At 41.3% G+C, this 23,309-nt stretch overlaps 1 protein-coding gene across 4 annotated transcripts in view; it reads right to left on the reverse strand.

Annotated features, from left to right (window-relative positions):
* LOC130179076 (microtubule-associated protein 4-like) overlaps positions 1-23,309 on the reverse strand; it is an 87,279-nt gene that overhangs the window by 55,818 nt on the left and 8,152 nt on the right. For all 4 annotated transcript variants that reach the window (XM_056391817.1, XM_056391816.1, XM_056391815.1 and 1 more), the window contains exons 2-4: positions 16,759-16,958; positions 2,875-2,949; positions 1,477-1,716 (exon numbers count right to left, since the gene is read on the reverse strand). In XM_056391817.1, the coding sequence (XP_056247792.1) occupies positions 1,477-1,716; positions 2,875-2,949; positions 16,759-16,948 (505 nt within the window). In that variant the 5' untranslated portion in view covers positions 16,949-16,958. The remainder of the gene's footprint in view (positions 1-1,476; positions 1,717-2,874; positions 2,950-16,758; positions 16,959-23,309) is intronic.

Below are 23,309 nucleotides of genomic sequence, written 5' to 3' on the forward strand. Positions count from 1 at the left end.
CCTTCTAACATGACTCAGTTAGATGTGTGGCAGCCATCACTGCTGTGTTACGCATCATGTGGGCTAACAGATAATCTGTCCTGAACGCACCGCTGTTTTTATAGAAGAAATACTGTAAATTCAAATTGTTTGTGGTGTATTGTCACATATGTCACTGATGTACCGTATCTGCTCCAACAGTGAACTGAACTTTGACTGTAACATAACAACCAGCCAGTACTGCTTCCTGCCTTTAAGCTAGCAGAGCTATCTTTAGCACAACAACAAACTAGAAGAGCCGAAAATAAAACCCTGGCTTAATGTTTAATAAGTTATAGCTACAGTGGAAACTCAGACACTCAGAGACATGTAAGAAGTGCAGCTGATGATTTATTTATTTACTGCCTCTTTTTCATGTGAACTTTAAAGCCAGGAGTCAAATTCTGATTATATTTAGACGATAAAATAAGTATATGCAGCACTGCATGAATGTCTCTATTACAGAATCTTCACCGTGCTGTGACTCAGTCTTTGCTGTTAAACCCTCGTGTGGGTTTGTGTTATTGCTGCTCAGCAACCAGAAAACTCTGCTGATTACTTCATTCAAGAAGCTATTGATATCACAAACATTAACAAATGCTCCTAGTAATTTCATGTGGAGCAATAAGTTGCTTAATAGCTTCCGTTTTCTATTCAGATTGCAGTAACTACTGAGGTTAACCTCCATGTTTATTATTTAAGAGCATGAAGCCACCTAAAGGGAAAATAACTAGAACAGGCTGCCCTCTGCTGGCGAAAGCTCGCCCTGTGTGATTAGGCTGTTACTCTGCTGCTATCACCATTTGCTCCTGCTGTCCTTCCACAGACACCCAGGCCAGATTAAATACAGGGTATGTAAGATATGACCAGACTTAGACGACTTAGATTTTTCAATTTGTGCCACGGCTGTAGCTCCACCCTGCTCTGTAAAGGTGTGACAAATCAAATCAACCCTAAAGTATATATGAAAACACCTGTTCAGTATTTGAATGAGTTTGAATGCCAAGTGTCAGATGAACTGTTCAGCTGAGATTTAGTCTAGAAAGGTTTATGAATCCCAAAAGAGACTTCCTCCTCACTCCTATCTCCGCCCCCTCAATGTCAGGCTGCGTTCACACAGACACACATTTGCCCTGCGTTTAAGCAACGCAAGGGGCTGCGTTGTTGTTGTTGTTGTTGTTGTTGGTGGTGGTGGTGGGGGTGCATTGTTTCATGTACCAGTAAGACAATGAAATACGATCCAGGAAGTCCAGCTGTAGGAACAGGCTTGCATGCGTGCTTGCATGTATGTGACGTAATGTTGCGTTGCAGAAAAAGATGAACCAGGTTCAACTTTTTTGCTGAACAATGCCCCCTCTCTGCTTCAGCCTACCTCCCCCTTTCAAATGGATGAGAAGGGCGCAGAGCAAACGTCTGAGTGAATGCAGCCTGACAAGCAACTAACCCTCTGTTTGATACCTGTGGAATAATCCATAGAGTGGATTCCTGGGCCACCAGAAGAAAATGGATCACTGGTCTTAAACGGACTGCTTCCACTGGTATTACTGGTGGTTTTGTTTTCCACACCAAACAGGCCTGAACTCTTCTGGGTGTCCATAGTTAGACCAATCCCAGACTGGCCGAAAGGGGAGCTCATACTGGTCTGAAACGGTGGCAGGCTGGACCCCATTGTCCCTCCCGTCCCAGACTGAGAGAAGCCTGATGAAGAGACAAAACACAGCGTTACACCATCAACACACAACTGCCTCTGTGGAAATTGTACACACTGTTGCTATTAACAGTATATACATAATGCTTGCTGCGATTTATTTTGATTAAAAAAAAAAAAAAAATACTGGTTTGATTTAAGTATAAAAAATATAGTAGGTTAAGTGGTGTTTTATGATTTGTTAGACTGTAATAGTTCTGGCAACCATTAATTAAAAGAGCACCTGCTGTTTTTTGGTTCATGTGGGTGCAGCAGCACAAAATGCAAAAGGCCTGGGTGAGGCGAAATATAAAATTGGAGGGTGTTAATAAATTCACCCTTATCCAGTCACATCAGTGTCTAGTCTCGTCGTTCTGACACAGCTGTGACACTCGCAGTGTCACATGACAACAACAGCTCAACAAAGGCTCCTGTAAGAATTCATACTGTTGTCTAGATTGTGCACGACCTGAACACACCACACCTCACATCTGCAGCCGGAGGGAGATGGCGTGGCAATAACGCACAGGGTTGATGATTCGCTGTGATCTGACATCTCCCAATAAAAGTTCCCATCCAGACAAATTTCAAACTATGTAAAAATACTCTTTTTTTTAACACGGTTTTCCCAGCTAAAAAAAACAAACTGAAAAGGGGCTGGAAGCACCTTGTGCCCTGCCCACCACCGCTGCTCAGCCAGAGCCTCAGACACAGTCTCAGATGAACAGTCTGTTGAGACCAAAATCCGCGAGCGACAGACATATAAGAGCGCTGTGTGTTAGCATTTTGTATTTGCTTACTTTGTTTGTTAGCAGCATTAGTGGTTGTATATAGACCCTCTTTTGTTTATGCAATTTTCTGGTATATATTTACATAATAATCTTTGGTTTTTACAACATTTAGAGTTCAATATGTTTGTATTGAGAATAATGAAATAAATCATTGCTTGTTTTAGTATTTATACCATGTGACCAGTATGTACAGTATGTCATTACATTGTGGGTCTATAGTTTTTGGTACATTTGAACATTTTAAGCTTTTACTTGTGACTGTACAGGAACACATGGAACGTGTTCTTTTGAGGACTTTTATTATCGTTATTCGAACTTCTACGCAAACACCTTCTGACTGTGTGATGAATAACCAGCGCTCCCTCCACCCACCCTTACCAGACAGGTTGTCAGAGCTGAAGGCAGGCTGTCCAGGTGCGTCTTGGTATCCGCCCGATGACATCATCCCTGGACCTAAAGGAGATGAAGAGCACAGTCACCATCATCGCCAGTCAAGAACACAGGGGCATCGTGAGACCAGCTTTTCTTTTTATTCTGCCACGACTGTTTCGCTTCAGCAAGCAAACATCAAATCCATTTGTTTAGACTATATCCCTGCTCCTGCAGGGAACATTAACAGATTCATGTTGGTATTTTTAAACTTCACATCAGATTTCCCTGTTGCCATGTGGCCCATGCTGCAGGTTACTTACATTTTCAGGTGTGACATATGTGAAAAAAAAAGGTCAAAAAACAGAGATAGGATACGTGACCTACGAGCTTCTGTTACCCAATTGTGAGGCCATCACACACCCACTGCGCTGCCCTCTGGGTGCAGCTCCCTGAGGTGCTGGCGGACTCACTATGGTAAAAGCCTGGTACCTGCAGCCACAGCAGTCCTGTGTACAACAAAGTCAAACTAACTGAACACATCCAGCGTCCTTGCAGGCTTTGTTGAGACAGACAGAAAAACTGCACCTGAATCTGTCTCTCTGCCACTCGGCTCTGTCAACTGCTCGTCCATCAAGCAGGTCCCTCTTCTCAAAACCCCAGCCTCTCCTGCCTGTGTGTGAGGCTCTGTGTGTGTGTGTGTGTGTGTGTGTACATATTTTGACAGTGAGGCAAGCAGACACCAACACGTCGCTGAAGGGACTATCACCATGGTTACACAAGAAGAGGACGACAGCATCTGCAGTTCCCCCGCGCAACGCTTTGCTGATGGTGGACATGTTTTAGAAGACTGATGCATGTGCCCTACCCGCAGAGGCACACACACACCAGCACACACATACACACATCACTATTGATAAATATAAAGAAAATACACGTTTAATATTACTTTTAATCAACACATCATCAAACTTCCTGATGTGAAAGTGTCAGAATTACTCAGAATCATTGCTTTTCTTACAGGTTTTATAACCAGGAATTAAAATTGTATTGTCATCAATCTCAAGAACAGACAATACTGATGCATCCTGATACTCGACGTTATTAAAAACTGTCTCTCCAGCAGAAATAAGCTCACTCTCTCATGTAACGTAACACAGCATCTTTCTCCTGGGTGCTTTCCATTAGACTCGTGTGTCTCCCTGAGAGAGAGAGAGAGAGAAGCAGAGAGGAGACGCCAGGATGGAAGAATTGTATTCGCCAAACAGGACATGCTCGTTCCCTCCACCGTCGATTTGAGGAGAAGGCAACTACTTCTGACACGCAGCATCTCATCCGTCACACATGTACAAATAAGGAGTATAGCATAAGAAAAACGCTGTCTGTGTCTGTCGACTGATGCTTAATGGAGATATCTGCAGTGTCAGGGTGTCAGACTGATGGACAGTTACACTGTGTTTATTACTTAACAAACAGAACAGATGTGAGGGAGCAATAAAAATAGTTGTAAATATTCAGAATAAAATCTGTGTAAAAGAGTCTGACGTCCTTTTAAGGCTTAGACTGATATTATAATGATAATAATAATATTAATAATATCTGTAACTGTGTGGTTGTATAGGGCTGGATGGGAATGGAAAAGAAGAAAAGAAGAAGAAAAATAAACAAAGCCGCAAAGAATATTTTTGATGATGATTCAGATTCTACACTTACATATTTTATTCTTTTTGAATACAGATAAATAATGTCAGAGCTTTGCAGGTACTGCTCTTCCTGTCACTACAGGTAGGATATTCTGCCTAGAAATCCTGCAGTGTTATTAATATTAAAGCTGTTTCCAGCACGGCCCCGTCGCCTCCCTTCAGATCGGCTGACCAATCAGTGAACAGCTTTCGATCAAAGAGGTTTTTTTTTTTGCTTCTTCCACACGGGGTACACCTGTGAATCCTCGCTCTGATCTCCCCTGGGAGCCTCCTCTCTCTCCTCCGAGACACATTTAAGGGATTGGAACATCCTCGACGATGGCGGAGGGAGATCCGTTTCTGGGTCACGGAGGAGCGAGGATGGGAGGAAGCATGAATTAGCAAAATGGAAAGCACCCACAGACATGCTGTGCCCTCTCTCTCTCACTCTCCCCTCACTCTGTGCTGTCTCGGTGTCTATGTTTCGCATTTCTTCTCCAGTCTTCTGTCCCCTCCCCCCACACTCTAGGCTACCAGCCTCACCACTCCTAACAGTTTTTAACTCCCCTATTTAAGTCCAATTTCCTCTTACTACCATTAGTTCATTTGACTTCTAGATTCACACAAATATGACACACATTAAAAACTGAATTTCTGTGTGTGTGTGTGTGTGTGTGTGTGTGTGTGTGTGTGTGTGTGTGTGTGTGTGTGTGTCTGTTATTACACAAATAAGCCTCGTTCCAAACTCTCTAGCTGAGGCTCAGTTGTTGCCATCTCTGCCTACAGTTTAATATATACAACAACGAACAAACACCTATGTCACTGTTTCATCATATCATTATAAATACCTCAATGTATAAATAACATTTCGGTAACATAGTGATATTGCAGTAAAATGTCCGTGAAGACTGAGCAAACTCCACCCACTGATGAAGACTGTGAGATGCGGTTGAAAGCAGTGGAAAAAGCTAACAACTGGACTGCACTGTTGCAGTTGGTTAATGTGGTGCTAATTTTAACTGCTTTACATATGGTTTGAAGGTTTAATCTGTAATGCATTAAATAAACATAGAAGCATATGAGTTCTTCAAAGTGGATAATAATCATAGCAGTGAGATAAATGTAGTGGATTAATACGTAGAATATTTCGCTGTGAAATGTAGCGGGGTTGAAGTGTTAAGTAGTAACAAGTACCTCAAGTTGTAGTTAATTACAGTACCTGAGTAAATCGACAGAGATACAAGTATTAACTTCCCCTTTGCCCCAGCTCTAAACGTCCATCGATGGTAAATGGACTGCGCTTTTCTAGTATTATCGACCTCTCAAAGCATTTTACAATGGAAGCCACATTCACACACATTCATACAGCGGTTTTTCCAACACAGATTTTCTACCATACAGGCACATGATGATGATACATTGGTTCAGTATCTTGCCCAAGGTCACTTTGAAATGCGGACTGAAGGAACCGGGAACAGAATCACCGACCTCCCGATTAGCGGGCGACACGCTCACCCTCCTGAGCCACAGCCGCCCCATTGATAATTATCAGATATTTTTGACATATTTACATTGATCTATGTGATACACTTTGATAAAGTAAACCTGGATCAAGTGCAATGTGATCAGGTTTTTCTTGCCCAGTAACTTGTCTGTCTATGTTCCTGAAATACCAGGGGACAGACTGATGTATCGTGTGTTACTAACTCATATCAAGACACAAGGACACAAATGTATTTTTGGCACAGGGTAATGGTGGATATCATGAATCATTAACAAGTGTGCATTAACTGTGAGTTCATGGTGCACTCGATCTAGTGTGAGTGTGTTTGCGAGAGCAGGTGTGTCTTTATGGCTGTATCCACTCTGGAGTCTGTAAAGGTACGACACCTGTGAATGACTGAATGCCTATTCAGCTGAAACCACACAAACAAATACACGCACACGCAACGGCAGACGCATCAACTGCAGAGTCAGAGACTGTTTTCTTTCTCTGTCTACGTTTCCTCCTCGTCGATCACTCTTCAGCTGTCACTTCGCGTTGCTTTCTTTGTTTTGTCTCTTTGTCCACTTCTGCAATATGTTACAGAACCTGACAACAGATATCAGTGGGACCGTGTTTGTATAAAGGTTTTAACATAACTGTAATACCATATTATGTCTGATTAGTTAGCATTACAACACACCACTGAATGAACACTGGAAACCCTCCACTGCTCTGTACATACCACCCACTCACACTTTCCTGTGATATTTGTCATTTTCAGTTAAGACAAGAAAATAAATGGTTGGGGGTTTAGAGGAGAGCTGAATGCAATTTTCAAATTCCAAGAGCTGTGATTTTATTTTGTATATTATCAATGTCTTAATAACTATTAAATATTATTACTATTATAAATAATACTATATTTGTCTTTTCTTTGTTTTTAGTTGCCAAACATCGACTTGCCTTCCATAAAGACAACTGTAGTAAACTTAGTTAGCTATAACTAAAGCAAAACTGTGACATTTCCTTAACAGCAGCCACAAAGAACTAATACTAAGTGTCAAGTCGAGTCATAATGTCAGTGAAATGACAGTAACGTCAGTCACACAGCAATATCCATCTAAAGTTTGATAACATTAGCTAACACTAGCTAGCTAATGCTAGCCTCAACTAACTAACAGAGTGACTCAACTGAGTGGATTCAATTTAGCAAGAGAGATAACATCCCAAATATCATTTAATAATCATTTTTCTTCTGTAAGTTGTCTTACAGATAACAGCATGAGTAAATATACTCATTTAAGTACAAAATTTTAAGATACTAAATAATTGCTTACAAGTAAAAGTATTAGTAAAACACGTGAGACAATGCTATTCTTACTTAAGTAGGTGATTTGAATTCTAACTCCACTACTGTGTAGAATAAATTTGATTTCTGTTGATAAAAATATATTTTGTTTCCCATGTAAATAACCAATACAGTTCCTTAGTTTATAGGAAATGATCACAGTTTACGTTACACAGTTTTATGGGAAACGTAGTCTTAGTGACACTGAACAAAACACTACATGTCAGAGAAGCTACTGTACATTAAACATACAGAACACAGACGGGAGTCTAAATGTAAATGAATGAAAAAGTAAAATACAATCTGGAGCATGAGGTGATTTCCGTGGAAGAAGTTTGTTGCTTTTTCTTTTCCTTTCTGTTCTTTTTGTCTCTCTCAGACATCCCCATAGAGACATACACACACACACACACACACACACACACACACACACACACCACCACACACCCTCGGTGCGTGCATGCTTGCGTGCACAGTCAGAACCCAGACAGTCCTCTGAGGACAGCAGACAGTATCAAGCCTCAAGGTCAAACATCTTCTGTTTTTCAAACATTATTTTATGGCATTTCTGCATCACTGGGCTGGAAGCCCTTTCAAACTTTCTGCAAGGAAAAACAAGTCAAAATGTATAAGTGGGGAATCACCATGAAAATATCTCGTATTGCGTAGTTTGAAGAAATACAGTTTGATGGCCTAACCCTGAGCCACATATGGACTGGTTGCACTATTACATCATTGCTGCATATTGCACTACAGTGCATGGTAAGATGCAAAGCTGACCTTCCCTTTGAGCTCCTCTTGTTTAAATCAACTCCAGCTTGTAACGATGAGAAGAAAAATGGATTAAAAAATATGTACCTAGAGACATGGGTGGTGTCTGTGCCTTTCAGAGGGTGAATGGTTAAGACACAAGATTAAAGGACATATGAAAAGGTTTTTCTGCACATCCCCTCTGAGTCATTAAGCTGGTTGAAGTTAATATTTTATTTCAGCTCCAATGGCTCAGGTCATTTGGGTTTGTAGTTTTTCCCCTGAAAACCAAAAAGTCGCCCTAGTTGTGAGCTGCCAACGGGACCTTTCTCGTACACACACATTACTACATGGAGCTTGTATCTAAATGGATGAGGATGGTGATTTCTGGTAAAATTTTCATCAAGAGACCAAAACCAATTAATTGATCCTGTTAGCAAGTATGAACTCCTCTGTGCCAAAAACTACAACAACAGCATGTTCCCTTATTACAGTATGATGAACAACCCCACATACACAATCCCGCTGCTGGAAATACTCATCAGAGTGCCAAATGTGTATTTATCTGCAGATTGAAATATTCCCCAGATCTCCTGTTTGAGTCAATGAGCGCCGTGTTAACTATCTGTGCATTTAGATCCACTTTTGTCAATTTAATGGCAGAAAAAAAATGGTCGCCGCGCTCCGTACATGGTTAAAAACGGTTGTACTTAGTCTCTTAATTACTCACGGTTGTGTTTTGCACATAACATGCAATAAACCATAAACAATAAATAATATAAGCCAGCTGTGATTGCTATTATAACGGCAGATTTGCCAGTTTTCAGTATCCACCTACACATAACAAACAGCACAGTCGGAGGTGCGCTGGTTTCGCCTCAAGATAGCAATGTGCCACCAACGCGCCTGACAGCTCAGTAGCCTACTATTAAATCTGTGAACACAGTTGTATAATTTCTTCTGTGGCTGAAAAAGTCTGAAAAAATAACCCTGAGGACGTCGTCGTAGCTTTTGTTTACAAAATTTGTAACAAAAATAGTTCAGAAGAAGAAGTGGGAATTCACGCAGCTGTGGGTCTCATGAAAACATCCAAGTCTTCCAACTTAATGGAAGTAGAAGTAGACGTTTTTCCAACAACCATACAGGTCACTTGTCTCTACCTTCAGACACGAACCACAGGAGCGTACTGGCAGCAGGTGAAACAGACCTTAGTTGTGAGGGTACAACAGGTGGTCGAGGTTGTGGAGGTCAGATTTAGGCACAAAAACTGTTGGATTTGATTTAGGAAAAGGTCGGGGGTTTAGGTTAAATCAAATACTTCCTTAAGGTTAGAGGTCCTGCTTCGTCAGGGTTAAAATAAACATAAAAATTGAAGGGTGATAAAACAAAAACAACACTGATTATTGGTTTCAGAGGTCTCCTGTGTGAAAGGTCTGTGTTTTCATCCATCAACCCTGTTCTTCCAACACAGACTTTATCACTCTCTATATAATACATCACCTGACTTGCTCCTTTGCTCCCTTAACAATTACTTCAGCCACTACACATCAGCTAACAATAAATCCTAACTGTGTGTCGTAATAAGCTGCTTGCAAAGACGACCTACGATGTTGTTTGTTCACAGAAGGTCAGACTGCAGGACCGCCTGCTGTGCAGCGCCTCTGGAGCGGTTCGGGGCTTTATGAAGTGCACTTTGTGATGATGTGGAGTGCACCGTTCGGAGGGTACGAAGACAGGACCCATGCTGCACTTCAGCTCACAGCAAGAGTTCCAGATGAAGGCAGTCAGCCTCAGGGCAGACCTGCTGCCTCTATATTTAGATCAACATCTTCCGGGTCGGCTACAGTTGGGCGACAAGGTCAGTATCAAACGGCTTTATTTATTTTCGTTTAAATGTTCTGCTTGTATCGTTCTATTTACATATTTTGGATTTTGTTGTTTGCGTGTCTGAGTGTTTATACAATCTTCTCCATAAATAGACAAAAAGACACGAAAAATAATAATGAAATCTCATCTAGCTCCATCATAATCTCCTGACTGTCCTGTCTGTTTCATTCTGGCGTGCGCATGTTGTCGACGCTCAAGTCCTTCGCTTGCTCTCGCTTCTCCAAGTCAAGGACAGGGGAGGTTATTGTCAAACAGCATCCCATCCTCGGTCACAGCTGTCACCATCTCTGGAGAGAGACGAGCACTTAGAGCGAGGGGGGGAGAAGGGAAGGGGTGAGGAGGGCAGAGAAGTAAGAGAGGGGTGAGGAGGGCGGTGGAGAGCAGAGGCACGGAGAGAGAGGAGGAGCAGACAGAGCAGAGAGGGACAGGTAATGAAAGTCCTGAGCTGTTAGTAGTGATGAGGACCTGAGTAAAAATGGCCGACTGTATGTGATATACACACAGTCTATGACTGACACGTCATGGTGGAGAGGACTAGTGGCTGTGGTATTATCATATACAAACAAACAACGCTCCCTTTTGATTTTTAAAGGACGAGGCTGGTGATATTCTATATTTTTCTTACTGTCAACACATCATATGATAAGTTCAATACCCACAATGCACTAGTTTGTCTCCCCATACTTTCTGAATTCCCTGTCCTGTTTGCGGGGCTCACCCCACCGCTTCCTGCTGAAGACGTAAATCTGGGAAAAGTACGTCACAAATGTATTTGTTGATTAATGAAAAACTCTTAAACAGATGGGGACTATTTTCGGTGGCAAATTAATACACACTCGGTGCTTTAGTGGGTGTTAATCGGCCGGAGGACAAGGTGTGAGAAATAAAAGAGGAAATGGACTATAAGCTGAATTCATTAATGTACATGGAGGAGTGAGAACCCTTAACTAGAAATAAAGCAAATAATATAGAACAAATGAATGATCTGATATAGAAAGAGAAAGTACGAGATGTGTGACATGAGGAGGCGAAGTGAAGGCGAAGTAAAACAGAAAGGTGTTCAGGTAAACTGTTGCTTCCTCTGGGTGCACAGTGCTGTGGTCCTCACAGCCATTAACTGCAGTTGCTCTGTACGAGTCCCATGGCCACTGAGAGTGTGATGCAAATCCTGTTACTGTGACTGACACACTGAAAAGCGGCAATACCTCTGGGAGTGCCGCTTCCAAACACAGGCTCTTCTCACAATTATATTTTGCACTACAGCCTTGTGCTGTTACCAAACCACGCGAGCGAAGTCTTACAGTGAATATAAAACGCTGCCGAACCCAGTCTCTGTTGTTTACCACCTGTCTGATCGTCTGGCCGCTTGTGTTTTTTTCCCTCCAGCTCGACTCTGTTGTAGCGGCGTTCCCAGATCTCAGGATTTACTTTGGTGATTACAGAAATCCGAACATAAAATACAAATTGTCCTTTAACTTCTTAATCTCACATGCAACTTATTCTGCAAGTCACATATTAAAAGCTAAAACGCACTGAAAGCTTTAACTCTACACAGCTCACGTCCTCGTCGGTCAGGATGTGAACCTGTGTTATTGAATCATTTATAGGAATATGAATTTGTCTAATGTATTGTATTTGCTTGTGTGGTGGTGGATTTATGTTAAGTGTATTACTGTATATGGTTTTGGCTCCTCCTTCAGGTCTCTTCCAGCTCTTTACCTGCACCAGGTAAAGTAGAGTGCTTGCTGTTGGTGTCTCTTAAGCATTACTTAAAGCCACAAACCGTCTCCAGCCCCTGCTCACGTCTCCTCGGCCATGTTCCCCAGACCTGCCATTTCCCATCCGCCCACCAGATGTCTCCGGACTCTCTCCTTGTCCTCGTATTCATCTGCTCACCTGTTTCCCCGTCTTCAATCACCTGAGTTTCCCTCCCCACTCACACGCCGCTTCCCGTATATCTCCTATGTGCCTGCAACCTCTAGTTTAGTTACATGTCGTCTGTACCCGCCTGTACACCTGTCTGCCTGCTCGTCCACCCGTCTGCCTGTAAGCCACACTTCCTCCATTACAGCATCTTCACTGCATCAGCCTTTCTGTGTGTGTGTGTGTGTGTGTGTGTGTGTGTGTGTGTGTGTGTCCCTGCCTCTGCTGGTCTCACACACACACACACACACACACACACACACACAGACTTCTCTGCTGCACCTCGAGCACACATACATGCACACACTGCAGAGACGCGTTATCATGCCTCAGCAAACACAGCAGCAGACTGCAGTACAGTTTCACCTCCCTTGGCTGCTACAGGAGGACGCAGTAAACTACATGTATAATCAGGTACATCTGGATGATCTCACACTCAAAGTCAATGTAAGTTTAACATCAACCGCAGTGACACCCAATACGACACATTATATAAATGTAGGGCAAGTATTAGTAGAACCACAGTGTGGAAACAGTTTGTATATGTAGTAAAACATTAGCTGTTTTTTAGTTTTTTTTAAAGATATTCAAAAACTGTGAAATTCACACAATATATAATTTATATAGTGAATGCAAAACATATTCACATTCATACACATCAAATATACTATGTCTTCAAACAGGAAAAATAACAAGAAAAAATGATTTTAAACAGATATTAAGCTGGTATATTTTTATATACAATAATTATATCTAGCAAATGATGGTATTATAATGGTAGTATAACAAAAACTGTAAATGCACTAATCCAGAGACCATTTTTAGTTTCCTAAGTAAACACCAGATACTCAACTGAAAAAAACAACAAAAAAACAAAATTGAATTACACTTAATTTTGCCCTGAGTGTTGTCTGCAGGAATTCCTTTCAGGCTGTATGAAACCCCAACAACCTTTATGTCGCCTGACAAGCAAACTCAGGGCAAGAAAATCCGCAAAGCCCTCTCTGCAGCTCCGTGAGGTTGTTGTTTTTGAGCACACAGTAACTGAAGGGGACTTTGGTAAGAAAACCAACGTGAAATATAGAAAGTGAGGGGAAAAATGGGTAAGCCCCACTCCAGTCCAGAGGGTGGTGGTGGTGGTGGTGATGATGCACCTGCAGCTGTTTGTTAACCACCAAAAACAACAGAAGAAGAAGAATCTTTATGTCATTTATGTTTATTACAGCCCTTCGTCACAGCTGCAGCCACGAATTACTACAAAGCTTCGCCTTTAATAAAAACAGAAATGAAAAGAAAAGTGCAGCACGTGCAGCTAGAGAATATAAAGAACAGTGGGAGCATGGGAAGGAGAGAAAACAAACACAAGAGGAAGAGACAGAGAACAAAGATAAGAGAGAGAGCGAGACAGAGAGAGAGAGAGATTAGAGGACACTCTCTTGTCTCTACAGATCTCATTGATTGGTAGTGATTCTGAAATGTACCCTGACCATCCAACTAGATATGTCAATATGTCAGTCTGCAAAGCCAATATGTCAGAAATATTTTCTATAACTGTAGAACGTACTTTACCTGCGGTGAGAACCCAAAGGTCATCTCTACAAGCAGCTTATTACGACCCATAGTTGTGTTTCATTGTGAGGCAACATCTAGCAGTGGTAGTAATTACAACAGGAGCGAAGGAGGAGGAGGAGGAAAAGGAGGAGGAGGGGGAGGAGGAGGAGGAGGAGGGTTGAGGTGGATGCACGGCAAAACACAGGACTTTTCCCACAGCAGATCATTTTTCATTTCAGGTGTGAAACCAATTCCACGTCAGCGTTGCTGTGTTCATACACGACCTTTTATCCACCGCACTTTTATTATTGTAACCATGACAACATTTATTCGCTGTTGCGTTATTCATGTGAACATGTCATCCACAACATTCAGCTAAAATGCTTTCAGCAATCAGCTGAACAGTAATCCATTTCTATTTCTCCAAACTAAAGCCACGTTAACATTATTCAGTCGATAAAATATCACAAAACGGTGTCCACTGCCAATCCTCAGCTCCCACAGCCTGACACGATGTTTATAAGTCACTTTATAAACTCAACCTGATCGATTAATCAACCAAAGCAATTAAACCAAAGGCAAACATGTTGCTTCAATGGAAAGATCTTTAAGAATCACTCTGAGGTGGACGTCTTGCATTTATGACACAGTGACAGTTTCAGTCTACAGCACAGGCAGAAGAGCTTGATGCTGATGGATGACAGACATGACAAGTTGCAACATACAACAAACTTCACTCACTCACAATGTCCAACAGCTTTTTCCAAAACCTCAGTATCCAATCAGTGAAAAAGTAACGTTTCGTTCACCCTGTTGGAAAAAGGAGATCGGACTCAAGAGCGAATGCTTCAGTGGCCTGACCTTTGGCCCCCTGGTTAAAATCTCATTGCACAGAGTCAGTGGTATAATGTGTGTGTTTTTACTGAGGAGCAGTGATATGAAAACATGTGAGAAACCCTGTGGTAAAACATCTGCTGTCAGCACAGTCTGCTGCGCAGGATCAACACGAACACTCACACCACATACAGAACGTAGCCCACAGGCCTATACAGTCACCAGGCTGTAGCTCAGACACACACACACACACACAGCTGGAGTATGTGTGCCTGCTTTTGATGGTCATTATCATACCAGCTGTGCATTGGCATGGCAACAACGCAAGATGATACGACAGGCTAATGGTTTATCATAAAGGATTAGATATACACACACACGATTGAGCGTGATGCTCCGTCTCTGTTTAGCGTCACACATCTCGAAACCAATCAACGAGATCTCATCAATCTGTGGATCTACGCTGCTCTCTGTTCTCCATCTACAACCTTTATACCAACTCGTTAGGAGTTATGAGGTTGTTGTGTCATGTCTATTAACATTACACAGCGAAGGATTGATTTTTCACTTGTTTTGTATTTGTTATCATCATGGGAGGAGATACCAACAGCTGTGTGATATAAACTCAGTGTCATATAGACGTGGCACAATAATCATCTCTATAGAAATTTATGAGGAGGGAGCAAGAAGAAAAATGGACGAATCAACAAAGATGTAGAGAAATAAAGACAACGAGCCTGAGAGATAAAGACAAGGGAAGTCCTGCAACTAATTAAAGTAGACTTGATCTTCAAAGCACACAAACACACACACACACGAACACACACACACTCCTAGGAGGATCCATAATGCCCCTGGCAGATATTACTTGCAGTGATGCCGATAAAAAGAGGAAGTCCAGGATCATTATTATCGTTGACTGTTATTGATACTGAAATCACATGAGTCTCTTAATTAATACTTTCTGAATTTAACCACAGGCCTTTAATGTTTCAGTGTGCCTTCACTGTTCAAAACAACATTAATTATTAACTGAATATGTCTCTGTAACAACTAGATGAAATGCTAATTAAGGCAGCATATGTTCAATTTAACATGATTTAGCATCATCATTTCATTCATCAGTCTTTACGTGTCTAAACAAGCTGTTACGTTTATTAATAGGTGACTTATTTCGGTCGCTATGACGACAACAGTCTGAATGAAACTTGTCCAGTCGTTTCTCAAACTGCAAAGTAAAATTTGAGGAGTAGTTCCTGATTCTGATCACATGATGTCAGGTAGACAGGTAGCTAGCAGTTAGCTCAGTAGCTGTTGAGTGTAAATGACCAACAGCAGGTGGAACAGTAGTTCATCCTGTCAGTCAGAGGCTAACAGAGGCTAACAGAGGCTAACAGAGGCTAACAGAGGCTAAAAGAGGCTAACAGAAGCTAACAGAGGCTAACAGAAGCTAACAGAGGCTGCAGGTCAGATATCAGAACTTTTAAAGCTTGTTACATTTTCATATTTGACTAACAAGGGGAAAACAATGTAAAAACTAGAATGAAAAATCTCATATTTTCAACAGAAAACATGATTTCTAAGAGTGAACGTTGTGGACGTTAGTAAGACTGGCTGGTTTGTCAATAAGAACTCCTGACAGGATGTTGACAACGAGCAGCAGCATCATTTTATTCTTTTAAAGAAACAAGACAGACTTATTAGCTTGTTTAAAATAGTGTTCACCTTCTCAGTACGAGTAAAAAAAAACTATTTTCAGGCAAGAGAAATTTGACTTTTGGAACCAAACACAAAGTTTATGGGAAATGTGAAGAAACACTGTGTATAAACTGAGTCATCTTCAAAAGACTTGCACTTATTGTGAGTAATTTAGTTTTGGCTTCCTGTAGCACGTTTTTCATTTGCAGCATGTTGTATCCGTTTCGTATTTTCAAATGTGTTTTTGAATCTGCAGCTCGTTTCCCTAATTGGAAGTGTTTTGGACCGCTGCAGTGCGTTGGCCCTTGTCGGCCACCGTTTATTTTGGAAAATGGATGCGGCCTCCTCTCGTCAGACGGAGTAAAACTGCAGCGAACGCCCTCTCACACAAAGACAGAAAAAACTCTTTCTTGATCATGTCTGATTATTGCAGGCACTGGTTTCACACCGACACTACAGCGGACCTCATGCTTCATTCTGCTACACTCAACTCTGCGCCTGACCCCATTCACTGGACTGAACATTTGGCAGCTGCATTCAGAAACTTGAGGGACAGATTTGACTTTCTTTCGGGACGGTTCGGCCATGAGACTGATTTTTCTACACGCCTGGAAGCCCTCTCAACTCTGACCTCCTCCTCCAGAGAAGAGAGCTTCCCTGCAGGGATCAACATCACATTCAAGAAACCTTCACTCTGTATTCACGTCTCTGCAAAGACGCTCGTGGGGACGTACCGCTCTTGATGTCCTTTCCATCCACCAAGGGTCGATAGTCGCTCTTGGAGACCGTCTCTCCCACCTTGTCATCATAGCTCTCTTTCTCCAATGAGGATATGAAGTCCTTCTTCAGCAGGGCCTCAGCAGGGGCCCCACCTGGGACTCCACCTCCGCCTCCACCCAGAGCATCTCTCAGGCTCAGGTCCATAGTCCTGTTACTGCAGAGAGAAAGGAGAGACGGTGTGAGTACATTCATTATTCTCTGCTAGTTGCTGTTTTCTTCCTCTGCTTCACAGGCTCTCTGACATTTTCTCCAACATAAAACTGTACCTTCTTCCCTCCAGTGAACACAACATTCACGTGGGTGTGACTGACCACTTCACACCTTTTACAAGCCTGTTGGTTTAGGTGAGCAGTGGTGTGACATCCCATCTCACGCAAATTTTCAGACCACTTGAAGGTGCGGCCCGATAATACATTATACTGTGTAATATGTTTTCTGCCCTCTGTATCTCTGTGTTCAATGTCTCACTCTCTCCCTTCAGTTCAGTGACACATCCCAATACTTACAGCAATAATACTGACGTAAACACAAGTGCTTGTTCTGTATTTTCTGTGATGATATAATAAAATATAATACAATTATATATTATGTTATATTATATAATGATAAAAAGTCATTTACATCAACATATTGGGTTTACAATTTACATTTGTTAAACGTTGTACTGTCAATGTAACTTAAAGAAATTGTTTAACTTTTCTGGCAACACATTTATTTATTTATTTTCTTCACCACAGATGGATGAGAAGATTGACATCACTCCCACGTCTGTGTGTTGCTGTAATCTGGAGGCGATTAGCCTAGCTTAGCATAAAGACTGGAAGCTCTCACCAAAAGCCTCCGATGCCTGTTTGCTAAAGCAAGTGCAGCTTCAGTGCAAACACAATGTTCCATATGTTGTTCGGCAAAGACATAAGCATTTATTTTTCTTTTCTTATACACAACAGCAGGATGAGATAGCAGCACGCCCCTTCAATGCTACCAGCTTCCTAAAAGCAATGATAGGTCGGCCTATCACAAGTGCTAATGGCAGCAAATCAATAGTCTCCATGGAAACAGGAGAATTTGGCCCGTGTTAAATCTCTATCATTGCTGTAAATCTCTTCTTTCTTTTTTCCTTTAACTAAGGAAAGAGATTCTGCACAATACCCTTAAGTAACCCCCTCAGCTAATGAGAAATGAAACCTTAAGTGTATAGTTAAGTATGAGGAGTAGGTGTCTTGTGCAACCAGCCCCAGATATTTATCATGGGGCTGCTCTATAAACCTTATTTTAGTAAGAAAAAAAATCTATGTTCTTTTTCAAATGCTGCATGATGAACTGCAGATATAAATGAGATTTAAAAAAGCCATCAAATATCTATCAAAAAACCTGGATCCATTTGTTTTATTTTTTTTTTATTTTTCTGATTTCTTTAGTTGTTACTGTTGTTGTCTTTTTTATTATTTTGGTAGACCAGGACATTTTATAATGTAAAATGGTGGACAAACAGTGTAATGGTGACACTGCTTTTAAATGACCTCAAACCTAGTTTGGCATTTCTGCAAAGCCATGTCTTGTTATTTATTGACCAACATATATATATATTATATATAATATCTGCAATAATCTACGATATATCTGCCTGGCCTATTAATCGGTAGCCTATAGTATAACAAAGCATTTGTTGTTGTAAGCATTTAACCAGAGGAAGAACTGAGCAGAGAAATCAAAGCCACAAAGCTCTGATACGAGAGAGAGTCACACCAAATAAATCTGCTTCATCTTGACAGATTTTTAATCAGTTTGTGTTCAACTTGTAAAGTGCTTCAGTTACAGTTACACTTGATTACTCCCGCTGAAAGCCATGAACATACAGCATAGACGGTGTCCCCAACACGAAGACAGAATGACCCCTGAACAAACTTTTCTTTCTTTCTGTCCTCGGTTTCTGTTTATCCCTCCATCCACCCTCCCAGCAAACAAGCTGTCATTGTCTTGCCACTGTACCAAACACACACACACACACACACACACACACATACACACACACAAAGACAAACACACACATACACACAAAGACAGACACACACACACACACACACACACACACACACACACACACACATACAATGCACTCAATAATTTAATCTTTTCAATAAAAAATGAACCAATCCTAAACAGGAGCTTCCTAACCTCCATTACCCTCTTAGCCTATTATTCTGAATATTTATCGCTCCACTGGAGAGGTTTCATAAGCTGCAGTGTTCAGCAGCCTGGACCTGCTGCTGTTTGTTTTCTCTCTCCCATTCTGCCAGCAATTACTCACTATAACATCTTTGCTGTTTTCATTTCCAGTGTATATTATCTACGTATCCTCGGCAAGTGATTTCTATTTTTACCTGTTGCTGAAAATTGTATGACCTTGTATTTAGATATTTGTGTATTCTGGCTTGATTTTAGCCCAATATTAAATTAGTGCATTGTATTATCTAAAAGCTTAACAAATAATTGTGTTTAATATTTAACGATGTTTAAAATCTAAAAGCCATAACAACTCAATATGGTGATCACATGTCCGTTAATGCAGCCTTAAAGCAGATATGACTAAGTTCTCAAACACAGCTTCTGTCAATATGTGAAACTTAAAGTCTGAACTTCTATTATAAATAAATAAACCCACATCGTCACATTGTTTGTTAAAACTGTGGGAATCCGTCTATATTTCTGACTTCACATGCCTTCACATGGACTCAGTTTCCCACAATCCTCCACTTATCAACTTCCTGCTTGAACTCGCTCTCTCAAGATATGCTCTCATACACAACTGGTTCTTTCTCTCTCTCTCTCAGACACACATCGGCAGACTAATCAATAATGAAAATCAAAATGTAATTGAAGTTGCAATATGACCAAGTGCAATATCCAAATCGCAGGAGCTGCATTTTTCTTTTCTTTGTCACATAGTCGTGCATTGTTAGCACCATAAGACGCCCCGGCCTACAGATGTGAGGGAACATGTTTGTTTGGTGCGAGACCAACAAAAATCACATTGTCATCATTTCTGAAAGTTTTCAGTGAAAGTAAAACGATCATTCCAACTGAAATCGACCTGCTGCAAGAAGAACTGGTGCAGCGCTTTCACACAGAACACAACTTTAACATGATAAGTTTATAATGTCAATGACGCACAGAAACATTATGATGTAAATGGTGGTTAGTAAAAGGCTGTGTGTCTATCTGTGTGTGTGTGTGTGTGTGTGTGTGTGTGTCAGAGAGAGAGAGAGAGATGATGATGATGAAGATGAGGGGTTGTTGGGCACGACAGCTGTTGCACTGAGGGATTAAAAACTATCTCTGTACCCACAATCCCCTGCTCCAACATCCACCACCTCTCCCTCTCTGAAACCAACCGTCTGCTACGTAATCGTCTCACCCTCCAAAACACTGAGAGCTCTCACGCAACCACACACACACACACACACACACACACACACACACTGCTTTTTTTTGTGCAACTTCACTGCACCATTAAAGTCTGTAGAAATAATGCTTGTAATACAATTTAGCTGATAATTAGAGCAATCAATTTTTTATTTGTACCTGTAATAAAATGAGCAGAAAACTTAAATTTCTTTTTAAAGTTAAAAAAACAAAAACAAACTTAACACAGTCCATATCCAACAGAAAACTCCACAGTATGATGCACGTTAGCTCTACAGCCGCAGGTCAGTGCAGTTCAGTGATGAGTCACAGCACAATATCTGCTGTATGTCTGTGCTAATGATGCTACAGCAGTGAATGGAGAGGTCAGTGACCCCGGGAACCTGCTCCCTCCTGCATTCATCTCGGTTCAAAACCATAAATCTCTGCTTGGTTCCCACAACATATATAAAACTGGTTTCTAGTTTATTTTGTCAAATAATCATAAAACATCTTGCTTTATATTGTGACACTTTATATGTTCGTGTCAGGCAGATTTTAGGAGGGCTGTATTATGTAAAGTGGCTGTGACTCTTTTTCAGCTCAGTATAATCATGATAAATTAATGTGCGAGCAGCCTGGTGGCCTGACAGACAGAGAAGCACATCACTACTTCAGTTTCTCAGCAGTTCTGACTTCACATGAAGAACAGAGAGTGGCTAACACTGCAGCTTTCAGTTACACTGTCCAGCCCAGGGAAGGGTTCACGCACAGTTCAAGAACTAGACAGACACCAAACAAGACAACAGAGAAACTCTTGTCATCCTGCAGAAATCACTGAAGACCAAAGAAAAAGGAGACGATCATAGTGTATCTCATGTGATAATAAATTTGGCTTGAGTGACCAGTCATGCTATCGTGAATAAAAGGTGGTTGACATGCAGCAAGAGATAATAATTTGGCACTAAATCAGCTGTATTTCCAGAAGCATAAGACTTAAACTGAATCTCCATTTGGCCAATGAAAACCAGTTTAAAGGAGCTATTTGTAAGTTTTGCTATTGCTACGTAGCTAATGTTAGCATTACCACCTGTTTACCTACCAGTCTAGAAGATATGTTGCGAGTTCAGCATCAAATTTCATTCCTTTAGACGCCGAGAGCTGTTTTCAGCTACGCCAATATTAGCTCTTGTTTTGTTGTCTTGTTGTTTTCTTCTACTGAAGTTAGCATGCTAACCAGCAAGCTCCGACCCAGTCGGCCTGTCCAGTCACTTTCCGATAGCCTACGAGTCACTGTAGGGTCCAGTCCGCCCCGAAGACGTAGCGCCACTCAGAGAGCAAATCATAACCTCTTGTAAATGCAATGATGACTGAAGCTCTTGGCAAGACTGGTAAGTAAACAGCTCTTAATGCTAAAGTAGCAAAACTTACAAATGGCAGGTTTTGCTTGACAATGTTGTGACAGAGTAAGTCTAAACTTTATGTTTCAATATAGGCCAAATATTTAATAGTATTTAATAGACAAGAGGTTATAATACGCCCTCTAAGCAGCGCTTCGTCTTCAGGGTGGACTGGAGGCTAAAGTTTGTCGCTATGGGAAAGTGACCAGATTGGCTGCGGCTAGCTAGTTAGTGTGCTAACTTCAGTTGAAGAAAAGACTTGACAGAGACAAGCGTTAACATTGGTGTTTGTTTCCACCTCTGGAGACAGCTGTTGGTGAGTAAAGGAATGAAGTTTGATGCTGAACTCACAACGTTTCTTCTAGACTGGTAAACAAAAAGTTGTTAATGCTAACGTTAGCTATTTAGCAATAGCAAAACTTGCAAATAGCTTCTTTAAAACGCAAGCAATGAGACTTAGAGTTACAGACACAGGCTGTAAACCAGAAAGTAGGTATATAAACTGTGATGGATGTTTACAACAGATAATTTGGGTAATATCTTTCAAGATTGTTTTTTTATTTCCTCTTTTAAATAAGATTATCTGACTGCTCATGTTTCTCAACCCATTAGCTTGGTGATAGCTTCACTGTTATCATAACAAATAGAATCAATGCTTACTCCAGCTCTAAAGGAACACGTCACCATTTTTGGAAACCATTTTTCTTGGCTGTCTTACTCTCACTCAGATGGGAAGATCAATATTAATTTCATCATTATGTTTGGATAGAAGGCTATTGCTGAGTTACTCAAACTTCCCAAAATGACAGACTGTCCTGTCAAGGTGTTAGTGGACATCTAAGGCCAGCAGACGCAGATGATAAATGAGTAGCCTGATTTAGTTAGGAGCTAACAATCTAGACAGAGGAACAATGTCTGCTAGTCCATTAGCAAGTTCAGAGATGTTGACTCTGAAAGTGATCGTCAAATCTGTTTCAATTATTATACGAGTTCCCTCTTTGTTTTCATGTTAATAAACACTCTCTATACAACAAAGACATGATTCTGACGGCAGGGATCCAGCGCGATGAGACAATGTGAGTAGTTTATATGATGGTGGTGACATGAGAAAAAACAATCCTCCTCATGTGTTGAAACACTGAAGGGGAAACACACAGCACAGGCCGGAGCCACGTTTTCCATTTTTCACATTTATTGCATCTAACGTGTTAACAAAATCCTGTCATGGCTGCCCGGCCAGTTGTCATGGTGACTCAGCATTTCCTCGCACCGACACACACACACACACACACACACACACACACACACACACACACACACACACGCACAGTGTCTCTGATGAGCAGCAGTTTAGATTACTGCTGACAGCTCACACAACACACACATACATGCACATACACACTTACACATAGCATCAAAACGGAGACGCACCGATCTGGTTTCGTCTCTCCCGATACAGATTGCGATACTTAAAGCCGGGCAGACACTGTATGGATTAGGCCACATTTTAGCCCCAAATTATTTGTGCCCACTAATTTTAGAACGGGGCTCAACCTCTGCCAGATTACTTCCTGTTTAAAAGGGGGTCATGACGCATTAATTGCGCCTGATTGATTGCCTGAAAGATCAGCGACCTGGCAGTCTGACGATCAGATGGATTTCTGGTGGCATGTCAGAAATTCTAGTCGGCTGTCTGCAGCCTG

The sequence above is a fragment of the Seriola aureovittata genome, chromosome 12 (assembly GCF_021018895.1).
Source record: "Seriola aureovittata isolate HTS-2021-v1 ecotype China chromosome 12, ASM2101889v1, whole genome shotgun sequence".
NCBI classification, from domain to species: Eukaryota; Metazoa; Chordata; class Actinopteri; order Carangiformes; family Carangidae; genus Seriola; species Seriola aureovittata.